The sequence below is a fragment of the Callorhinus ursinus genome, unplaced genomic scaffold (genome assembly GCF_003265705.2).
Source record: "Callorhinus ursinus isolate GAN/ISIS: 27379988/994484 unplaced genomic scaffold, GSC_fseal_2.0 scaffold11, whole genome shotgun sequence".
NCBI classification, from domain to species: domain Eukaryota; kingdom Metazoa; phylum Chordata; class Mammalia; order Carnivora; family Otariidae; genus Callorhinus; species Callorhinus ursinus.
Window position 1 is genome coordinate 23942440 of NW_027397073.1, and position 11478 is coordinate 23953917.

The window sequence follows — 11478 nt, forward strand, 5'->3', positions numbered from 1 at the left end:
TGCTTTGAGTATATTGTAGGTAAGAGTGGATGCTCTCTATCCTATGTCCTCTAAAATGCTGATTTAATTATAGAACTCTTCTCCACAATCCTCATGTTATTAGCGCTTTCAGTTGATGCTGCCTGTGGCGAGCAGGTGAATCAGTCATTCCTCCATCATTTCTTCACTTGTATGAATCTGTTGAGAAGCTCCTGGGAGCCGGGCATTGCACCCCATGCCACTATGGAGCTGACTGAGCTGTGGAATACGTGGGTGCTAAGCTCTGGTCACCATCTTGGCATCCCTGGGAGAGACCGGGGTGAATTTTCAAGCATGTGGATCATGTCAGACAGCTTTTGACGTACCTTTTGTCCAGAACCTCCTACCTTTCTTTCATGTGATTGTTTACTGCCCTGAATCAGAACATTTGCTCTTGAACCCAAGAAGGTAGCACCTAGTTCACATTAATACTTCCTGAGGAGGAGGAAGCTGCTTAGGAAGCTTCACTAATCCTTTGCCTTCTCTCATGATGGACGGAACAGGTGTCTCCCAGAATCGCCGGGGGGAACTTTCAGACTCAGAGTCTTCTGAGACTTCTCTCCAACCTCCCCCAGATCTTCTCAAGGGCTTTCTGCTTCTGGTCATGACATCAGCTGATCTTAAACCTTCCCTAGATCATCCACCGAGAGTCTTCATTTCTGTCTTGACTAGAGAAAAAATTATATATTTATGGCCACAGATAAAAGTGGGGGTGGTGAAGAGAAAAAGGGAGGAGCTAATGTTTTGCTTTTATAAAACGTGCAGATGATCTATAGGGAAAATATGCAGGCAATATGGTTCAGTCTACTAGGGTTTTGTCTTGAGATTCTTGTGAGATTTGGGCAGATGTGGATACTTTTATGTAAACGATGCTGTGAGAAATGTCTGCAGATGACATTTTGACACGGAGACAATCTCTCAATCCCAAACCAGTCGCCTGCACAGGACGAGGAACGGCATAGGGGAGGGAGTGTCAAGAAAAAAGCCTCAGCCCAGGGGTGTGCGTTCGGTCCCTCCGCGCTTCCCGTCCTCGGAGAGGACAAGCTGGCCTGCTTGCCAGTCCGTTCCCCTCGGCGTCCTTCCCCTGTTGGGTTCGTGCAATCGCTGCCGCTGTGTGCTTGGCTGCTGCCCCGTCCCGTGTCCGTCCGTGGCCCCTCACGTGGGGCGCCGACCCGAGCCCCACGGTCACCCGCCCCCCTTGCCCCGCTGCAGGTTGCTGGAGGCACAGCTGCAGGCTCAGAGCCGCGAGCACGAGGAGGAGGTGGAGGGTCTCAAGGCGCAGGTGGAAGCCCTGAAGGAGGAGCTAGACAAGCAACAGCACACCTTCTGTCAGACACTGCTCCTCTCCCCGGAGGCCCAGGTGGAGTTTGGGGTCCAGCAGGAGATCTCCCGGCTGACCAATGAGAACCTGGTGAGTGATGTCACCCAGCAGATCCCACCCTGGAAAGTCGTGTTCTGGAAAAAGATGGGGCCAGCGGTAGCCTTTAGCTAAATAGGCAAGGTTTGCATCCTTGGCCCTACAGCAGGAACAGAGAACCTAGAAACCACCCATCAGCAAGGGTTTAGGACTGGGGTTGGCGGCTACCCCGGGGGCCATGCTGGGCCCCAGGATTCTACCCCCTGCCCTCCAGGACGGGTTGTCTGTTCTCACACTGCTTCCTTCTGATTTTAGGACCTCAAAGAACTGGTAGAAAAGCTGGAAAAGAATGAGAGGAAGCTCAAGAAACAACTGAAGATTTACATGAAGAAGGTCCAGGACCTGGAAGGTGTGTGTGGGGGGGGGGGGGTGTGTGTGTGTTGTGGGGGGGGGGGGGGGGGGGGGGGGTGGGGGGGGGGGTGTGAGGCACCTGTAGGCTCAGTCACGAGGGACAGACGGGAACAGACTGCCCGCTTCCCTCTGCCGACTCTTCCTGCTTCACCCATTCTTGGGTGCCTGTTCCCAGTCCAGCCGTGGGATAGACTAAGTCAGCCCCCACGAACTCACACATTCTCACTTGGCCAGAATCTGGACTAAGATAGGTATATTCAGCAGGTGTTTGGGTGCTTACTCTGAGCTCTGCACTGAGACAATGGGCCTGTGGCCCTGCCCTCAAGGGGCTTAAACCTGGGAGGCAAAGCTTTTTGGCGTGGAAAGAATGCTACATGACACACAGACCCCAATCACAGGGGCCTCACTCCATGGGACGCTTAGTCAGGAAGGAGAAGGGTCGGTCTTGTGATTAAGTTTCCAAACTGGAATCTGGCCCAGAGAGATCAGGCAGATTTAAATTTCCTTCCAGAAACATCCAGAATGTTCTTTCTCTGACTCCTTGCTATAAATCCGTCAGTCCCCAGCCCTTCTTGGCACATGCCACCTGGCATACCAGGTGCCTCTGGGCACAGCGCCCAACACAGGTGTCATTTGTTTAATCACCTGATTATGCCCACCTGCTGCCCTGAACGCAGGAGAAAGCTCTGGGAGGCCAGGGCTATCTGTTCTGTTCGGCCCTCTCCATCCCTGAATCTCTCTGTTCTCGTTGAGTTCTCATTCTCCTGGTTGCTCAGGCTTCAGCCTTCTCTCTTTCGTTCAGTCTTGAAGACCTATTGTTTGCTCTCCTTGAGTGCTTCTGTGCCTGCCCCTCCCCCCTAGTCCCCCCATGACTGCAGGGGCCTCCCAGTTCCCCACTTGTGCCCCTGCTGCTGTGTGTCCAGTCACCTCCTCTTTCCCCATGGAATGCGATGCTCCCCCTCTCCCTCTGCTCCCCTCCAGCTCACCCCGCCCCCACACAGAGCCTCCCCTGCAGCACACACCTGCCTCGGGGTGCTTCCTTTCCCCGCTCCTCTCCTTGTGCCACGTGGAGCCTTGTAGGACCTGGGGCCTGGTGAGGTTGGGGACCAGCTCCTCCCCACCTGGTTGTTAAGGTCCTGCCTGCGCTTCAGCCCTTCTCCTCCCTGAAGAGCTCCACCAATCTGTCTGTCCAGCCTCATCACCACCCACGCTCCACGCTCAGGACTCAGCACCTGGCCAACTTGTGCTGTAACATGTGCTTCCAGTTAAATGTATAGATGTGTCTCCTTAGCTGGACTGGTGGATCCGTAGTTGGCTACTCCATCTCATCTGCTGCCATGCTTAGAACAGTGCCCTGTAGGTAGCAGGCCCTCGGACATGCTTGGGGATAGCCCTGCAGATGCCCACCACCCTGTCCCATAGTGTCAGGCCAACGGAAGTCGTGAGCGAGGGGTGACACGGCCTTTGTACCCCCAGCCACAGCACCAAAATGCCTCTTGAACAATTAGCTTACATCATTGCAAACACTGCATTTAGCAGCCCTGCTCCTTGATCTGCCTCTGGGAGCTGGACACTTTCTTCCTCTCCTGCTGGCACCGTCCCGCTCCACGTCCGTGGGTCAGAGATGGTGCCCGGGCCTTGCCCACCTGAGGTTGTCCTGCAGCTGTCACGGCAGCTGCCCTGTGGCCATACACAGGGAACTGGGTCAGGCGGGCCTGGGGCCAGGGCCCTGACGTCCTCTCAGACAGATGGTAGCCCCGTTTCTTACAGCTGGATGGAGAGAAACAGCGGCCTGGCGGGATGGGTTGTGCCTCCTGTGCCTTATGTCCTTCCCAAGTTTTCTCTGGTCTCCCTGCCTGGTGGGGTTTCCCCTATGCTTGTCCTGTGGGGCCTCCAGTGCCTGGTGCTAAGCTCCTTGGGTCACACTTGGAGCGTGGTCTGGGCTGCAGGGACAGACCACATAAGGGGTGTGGGAGCTCGGAGAACCCAGAACGCTGGGTCCCCAGACCCGAACAAACGCCACTGACCTAAGGCATCCCTACGTCTTAGGCCTACAGGCTGGAGGTCTCTGTTCATGCTCCCTGTCTCTTTCTGGCCCAGCTGCCCAGGCCCTGGCCCAGAGTGAGCGGAGGCGCCATGAGCTCAACAGGCAGGTCACCGTCCAGCGGAAGGAGAAGGACTTCCAGGGCATGCTGGAGTACCACAAGGAAGACGAAGCCCTTCTCATTCGGAACCTCGTGACAGGTCAGGAACCTCTGTGTCATCCCACCCCCCCCCCCCCCCCCCTTCCCCCCCCACGCTCCTCTTCCCCCCCACTCCACGGCCAGCCCAGCATAACCCACTTCCCACTCTGCATCCCCCATCTGCACCACCCCCACCTCCCTCCATCCCCCTCCCTCCACGCGGCTGCATTTCCAACCAGCTCCAGGCCGATGCTGATGCTGTGGGGACAGCCTACCAGGCTCTTGGGAGTGGCTTTCCGCACTAGCCCCTGCTCCGTCCGGCTTCCCCATGCCTGCCTTTCTGCCGTGTGCCCAGCCCAGTGCAGCAGCTGCCCACAGAGTAGGGGGAGGAGGCTTGGAGGGGAGAGTTTTGGATGAAAAAAGGAAGACTCTTGGGCAGCCTGGTCCTCTGGCCCCTGAGCCACGAGCTCCATGACTTGGAGCCTGAGGTGTCCTGTAAAATAGGGATGTGGGCAGTACAACAGATGGGAAGTAGAACAGGAGAAAGTGCTGTGCTAAAGCCACAGACCCTTCTCGATGTGACGAATGTGAAGAAGTGGTCGCTTTCGCGGGGGCATTGGAATGTCAACTAAGAGGTAAACGTTATTTTAGAGAAATGGGAGTTTGCCAAGGTCCCACCCTGCTGAGCACCTCGCTGACGGCCGAGCACTACAGAAGCATGGGGGTGGCTCCAGCCTAGGGCAGATTTTGCTTCTGTTCTTTGCTTTGGGTATTTTCAGTAACAGTATTTTGGCTCTGTTTATAAAGGTTAATTCCCCCTAGAGTTGTCCAGCAGTTTGACGGAAGTCCTCTCTTCCTTCGACAGGCTGCATCTTACTCTAACTCTGCTAGGAATGAGCCTTTCATCTCTGGTGAATGAAACTCAAAGTGCCCAACAGTAGAATCAAAAACTAATGAGGCTGCTTGTGCCAAACAGGTGGCTCCTTCCCACTGTCCCTGCTCAGGCGGCCCCAGATGAGGCCATCTCCCGCTAGGCTGCCTGCGCGCTGCACCAGTCCCCTTCCCTCTCGTCAGCCAAATGAATGCCAAGACTCTTATCTGACCTGCTCCTAGGTCCCCAGCACGGGCTAGGTGCTGTGGAGAATACAGAAATGTAGACCAAGTGTAGAGTCTATGGGAAGCAGGACTCAGATCACGATAGGACATTCCAAGACAGGACAGGCTGTTGGCAGGCTGTACGTGGGTCAGGCCCCCAGTCAGTGGAGAGGCTGAGGAGATGGCGTCGGGCCGTGGCACTCGGGGGGTGGGGGCCGCCTGTGGCCACTCAGCAGCCTACTTGATCTGTTCCTGGCTCCGAGGCTGTCTGGGCAGCTGCGCCAGGTTCACAGTTTCCAGACTGACAGTTAAGTGGGCTAAAGGTCCCTGCGGCCCAGGGACATGGGCTGTCTTTGGGAATGTGTCGTTTGCCAGGTTCTCCCGGAACCTGCTCTTGCAGTCGGCTGCGGAAGAACCCGCTGTGCCCGCAGCAGGAAGCGCTGCTGTGGGCTGCAGGGTGCTCCCCCCTGCAGCTGGCCCCAGGCCCCTGCTCTCGGCGCCAAGGGCGGTGCCCTCTGTGTGGGGGCCTGGGCAGGGAGCTACCCGTGGGCTCCTTTCCTTCTTGTTGTAAGGACCAGGCATTAGGAGCCTGTTTTATTGTTCTAGTCCAAACTATTAGGAATGTGTTTTTGTCATTTGGGACTTAACTAGTTTCTGAAACTAGTCCTCGGGGGCAGAAGCTGTCTGTGTGTCCCTGACAGCTGCTCCCCTACCCCTCCTCCAGCCCCCCCCCCATGAGAGGTTATTCTTAGAGGAGCTTCAGGAAAATATTTGTATTTCAGGGACGACTGGGTGGCTCCGTCGGTTAAGCGTCTGCCTTCGGCTGAGGTCATGATCCCAGGGTCCTGGGTTCGAGTCCTGTGTCGGCTCCCTGCTCCACAGGGAGTCTGCTTCTCCCGCTGCCTCTTCCCCAGTTTGTGCCGCTCTCACTCACTCTTTCCCTCAAATAAATAAAATCTTTGGGGCGCCTGGGTGGCTCCGTTGGTTAAGAAACTGCCTTCAGCTCAGGTCATGATCCTGGAGTCCCGGGATCGAGTCCCGTATTGGGCTCCCTGCTCGGCAAGGGGCCTGCTTCTCCCTCTGACCCTCCCAGCTCTCATGTACTCTCTCTCTTTCTCACTCTCTCAAAATAAATAAATCTTTAAAAAATAAATAAAATCGTTAAAAACAAAAAAAGAAAGAAAAATATTTCAGAGCAGGCTTCTCAGAGCCCCAAGCATCTGCTGGAATCTAACTCTTGCTGCTTGTTGCTGTCAGAGCTGAAGCCACAGACGCTGGCAGGCACCGTGCCCTGCCTTCCTGCTTACGTCCTCTACATGTGCATCAGGCACGCCGATTACGTCAACGATGACCTCAAGGTGCACTCCTTGCTGACCTCCACCATCAACGGCATTAAGAAAGTCCTGAAGGTAGGTGCCCAGCGCTGGAGGTGGTGGTTGGCGGCAGATGGACGGAAGCCCACACCTCCCCATAGCTGGGCTCTGTCTAGGCTCTCCTCACCTCTCCAGCTCTGAAGGTGGATGATAGAAGTGCAGCTTGCCAATGGAGCCGGGATGCTCAGGCTCAGAAATGGCGGGACGCCCAGAAATCCAGTGTTGCCATCCGGCCTCCTCCAGGGAGCCCTAGTGGTTTCAAAAACCCTTGACCAGAGGGGCTAGGAGGACATTGTGCCTCACTCGAGGGTGGGCTGACCCTGCCTGCCCTGCAATGACATTCAGGAGCACAACCTGAATATAGGTCTTCTCCCAGGCCTTTCCAAGGAGCTGGCTGCCTGCTGCCCAAGCAGGGTGCTGGCCCAGGGAAGGGTGTAGACATTTATTAGCTTCTGAAGTGAGGAGGCCCGGGCCGAGACAGGGCTGCTTACAGGGCACTGGGGCAACTCCACCTAAAGGCACTAGGCCCCTTACCAGTGTAGTGACAGCCAATGCAGTAAGAGGCTGGCCCACAGGGAGGGGGTGCCGGGCCACAAAGAAGCTATGATGAGAGCTAAGATTTTTGAGGGAGATCAGCCCTCCATAAGAGAGATTTGTTCCTCCCCACAGGCCCAAGCCCCAAGTAGCACTGCTCTCGGAGACTGCCCTCCGTTATACACACTGCCACTTCGGGATGCAAGCCATCCTCAAAAGCACAGAGTCCAGACCGATCCCGAGACCTTCCGAGCCGCTATCGCCTGCCCCCCTCTCCCTTCTGGGAATGTCACGCCAGCCTGTAGCTTCTAGCTTCATCCCAGCTTTTTCTCAGTAACTGCACCTCCTGCCCAATTTCATCCAGTCCCGGCTCCAAAGAGACCTGCTGGTGACTCTCAGGTCTGAGTCTCCTAACCCAAGCTCTGTCCGGGGGCTTGTGCCAGTCTGGGCCCGTCGAGGGCTGACTTGAGAGGTCACTGCCTCAGGGAAACTTTCCCGAGTCCCCGGGCTCCACTAGCATGCCCAGCCCTACCCATCACTTTCTGTTCGACCCCCCTGTTTTATTGTCATCGAAGCTCCTGCCTCTGACATTGAAACAGGGACAGTTTTATTGACCAAATGGGCCCCGTGCTGTCACTGGCCTGACGACAGAAACCGTGTCGTCGTTCTCTGGGCTGTGTGACCACCTCTCTCACCACGTTATGGTTTAGGGTCTTTTCCCAGAGGGTTGAAACCACTGGACATCCGGTCTCTAGATCAATGGGTTACCAGAATGTTTCACTGGCGTGCTCTTCATGTCTCTTAGGTTGGATCACTGGTAGTTCAGAGCCTTCCCAGGGCCAGCTGCCCGGGGGTTAGCCTACAGCCCGGGGCTGCCCAGGTGTGCGCCGCCGGTCAGGGAACCGGGGTGGGGGTCGCTGTGCCCCTCCCGGGAGTGAAGGGATGGTAACGCGGCCCCTGGACAGTGGGTCTCGTCTTCATGCTGGGCATCATGCCTGCCTGGGGTATGCTGAGTAATTTTGGAGACCTGGCAAGAGAGGTACCAGGTGGGTATGTAACCAGATGGGAGCCACTACTCGTAACGAGGGGTGCCTTTTCCTTGTCACAGAAGCACAATGAGGACTTCGAGATGACCTCGTTCTGGTTGTCTAATACCTGCCGCCTCCTGCATTGTTTGAAGCAGTATAGCGGGGATGAGGTGAGTGCTAGCATAAGCCCAACCCGCAAAGGGCTCTTAAAAACCACGGAAGTGCTGCAAGTCCTCCGTCAGATCCTCATTTCCTGGGACACAGCAGTGTGTGTTCTGCTTCAGGGCAGATCTCAGCTCAGAGGGGGGGGGTGTCCTGGAAGGCAGCCCTGCTCTGTCCAAATGTGCTTCCTTCTACCCTGAGGAGAGGATGCAAGGTCTGTGGAGCGCCCTCTGGGACCTCGGGCTCTGGGCACGACTTCTTCTACCTGGTAGCTAGAAGCAGGGACAAACAGGCCACAGTACAACCCCAGGAGCCCCAGAAAGCACCCAGAATCATGTAAGTAGAATTGGTGGGGAAATGAGTTTACATGAGCCATCCTTCATCCAAGAGCCCCCGGGACTCTCCAGGGAGAGCCTTGTGACCTTAAATTTCAGAAGCAGTCGTGGAAGAACGCCATTTCCGTGAACGCCTGAAGAAGGCTTGGTCAGTTGTCTCGCGCATAAGACTGTCTCCTAAGCCAGCCAAGTCGTTTGTCTGTTTTAAGGCAGACACCAAGAAGAGGCACAACATGATCAAACGACATTTGTATACCTTGACCTTTAAGGCCCAGCTTCATACTTCTAACCAAATTTGATTCCTCGACCTGCAGTGCAACTGACTGCATTATTTCCTATTCCCCTCTGGACCTCGAGGGCCCAGCTTCGTCTGGAACCCACCATTCCCAGCACTGGTCCCTGAAAGAACTGTGCCCATGCTCTGCATTCAGCCCGGTGGCTCGGTGACACAGGGCATGTCCTCGCTCCAGTAAGAATCCCACCTCACCCCAGACACCACTCCCAGGCCCCTGGGAGTTGCCTCGACTTTTCCTCTCTCCACTTCCTTTTTCACTTTTATTGAGAATAACACATTGGGGGGCCTAAGACCCGAAGCACAGTCCAGCCAGATCTGTGTAGTCTGAATAAAGAGGGAGAAAAATATGTATCTTAGCTGTCACAATGATTCCCTCTTTCACCTGCTTTTTAGTTTTTATGAAAAAATGCTTTGTAATATGACCTGGTTTGAGAGGCTTTGCTGGGGATGGTCGCCCTTTTGAAGACATTGATTTTTTTTTTTTTTTTTTTTTTTTTTTTGGCTGCTCTTGGTTTACCTTGGCCTCTGAACACAAAGGGATGTTGGTCACATGAATCCTTTCGATATTAGCAATTCTCTTAACAAAGTTATTTCCTCTTGTTAGTATAGAAAGCAAAGAGGACAGGGCACTGTAGCAGTGAAATCATTTCCGTTTGTCTATTAATTCTGATACCCAACAATAGAATCTATGTAAAACTTCTCATTATAAAAGCATAATCTGACCCAGGGTCCTACCTGCTCCCTTAGTGGCTGTGCATTTCACATTGTAAAGTAACCTGGCCTGTTAGGGTAATGGGACAGAGAATCAGGATGGATCTCTCTTTCCCTGGACCGGCTACCAACCTCGGTTTGCTGCTCTAGGAAAATCACCGGCCCACGATGTGGACCAAATGATTTAGGCTTTTTAAATCAAGCAGCTCCTCCGACTTCTCTGTCATGCTGAGCTTTTGCTCTGCTTTCAAGTTCAAGGGCCATCACTGAGGCCTCAAGGAACTGACAGGCTCTTGTGGAACATCATATTAACAGAGCCTGGTGGAGCCCCACAGATAGGGTGTCATGAACGTGACGGAGGCCCGGAAGTCCTGCTGAGCCCGGCAGACCACTGAGCCTCCGTAAAGCACCCTCTCTCTCTGCAGGGCTTCATGACTCAGAATACTGCCAAGCAGAACGAGCACTGTCTTAAGAACTTTGACCTCACTGAATACCGTCAGGTGCTGAGTGACCTTTCCATCCAGATCTACCAGCAACTCATTAAAATCGCCGAGGGTGTGTTGCAGCCTATGATAGGTAAGCTGGCGCAGGAGATCTCCAGTGCTTGTTGTAGGGCCAGAAACGATGGTGAGCACTGCCTGCTTTCAGGGAAGCCAGTATGTTAGGTGTGGCCTCCAGGAAACCAGAACCTTCCCACTGAAGGCAGCAAGGAGGTGTGAGCTGTGTGCTCAGGAAGAGCTATGAAATCTTCCATAGGTAATAAATACACATTCAAAACAGGTATAAATGCATATACAGTGAACCAATATAACCCTCATGCCCATATGTATACTTTATTCTTGGAAAAATAAAAGCCTTAAGCAGCGCACATGAAGGAACACAGTAGCAAGTTCTCATGCAATAAGTATTGAGCACTCTGTCCAAAGCAGTATACGTGGGCACTTAGCATGAAATCAGAATTGAAACATAAGAGCTGTTGTTTTTTAAGTTAAAAATGACACATACATACATTACTCGGGATGCTCCATGAAGACCGGGGAGGAAATTATTCCCTGCACCTATGTTGTAAAGCTTCCCCCTGGGGTTCTCACAACACAAATAAGTTACAGGTGAATTCCAAGTTGGACAGAGTCCTCCATGCCGTGCAGAAATTTATCATCTAGGATAGGTTCATTCCATATTCTTATTCCTGAGAAGTTTCTTATGAGGCAGGCATAAGGAGCACTGGGGATACTTCATGACTCCAAATAATGTGATGGCAAATAGCATCAGTTCTGGAGCTGGACACACCTGGGTTCAAATCCTGGCCCTGCCGACTCCTGAGGCGTGACCTTGGGCAAGTAATTTAACTTCCATATGCCTTAGTTTCCTCACCAGGAAATGGGTTGTTGGGAAATGGAAAGAAAAACTGAGCATAAAGCCCCTGGCACATAGTTAAACACTGTATAATAAGTATAATAAGACCAGCGAACCTAAAATTTATATGGTCAGTGTCTCATGGAAAAGAGCTGTTTGAACATCAGTAGGATGATGTCAGGGTCCAGGACCAAGTCAGTGGGTGGGCCGGGACTATACCCAAGTTGCTCAATTCTCAAACTTTGGACCTAGCACAGAAACCGGTACAGAATTGAGTTGGTACACGCCCATTATCTTTGTCCCATCACTAATGAATCTAAGTACAGATTTGGCCCAAGGTTTGTTTTTTTTTTTAAAGATTTTATTTATTCATAAGAGACAGAGAGACAGAGGGAGAAGCAGGCTCCCCGCTGAGCAGGGAGCCCGATGGCGGGACTCGATCCCAGGACGCTGGGATCATGACCTGAGCCGAAGGCAGACGCTTAACGCTGAGCCACCCAGGTGCCCAGGTCCAAGATTTCTATATGGAAACCTTATTCCAGATGGACCCCAACACAGTAGAAATCCGATGCTCAATGCTGTGAGTTTCTGAGCACGTCAACAGATGGTGCCATCACCAG

General features: G+C 53.5%; 1 protein-coding gene across 3 annotated transcripts in view; it reads left to right on the forward strand.

The window, feature by feature from the left end:
- The window catches only part of MYO5B (myosin VB), a 345264-nt gene that overhangs the window by 323338 nt on the left and 10448 nt on the right, over positions 1-11478 (forward strand). For all 3 annotated transcript variants that reach the window (XM_025886612.2, XM_073898217.1, XM_073898218.1), the window contains 6 exons: positions 1231-1429; positions 1691-1784; positions 3887-4030; positions 6322-6473; positions 8080-8169; positions 9928-10078. In XM_025886612.2, the coding sequence (XP_025742397.2) occupies positions 1231-1429; positions 1691-1784; positions 3887-4030; positions 6322-6473; positions 8080-8169; positions 9928-10078 (830 nt within the window). The remainder of the gene's footprint in view (positions 1-1230; positions 1430-1690; positions 1785-3886; positions 4031-6321; positions 6474-8079; positions 8170-9927; positions 10079-11478) is intronic.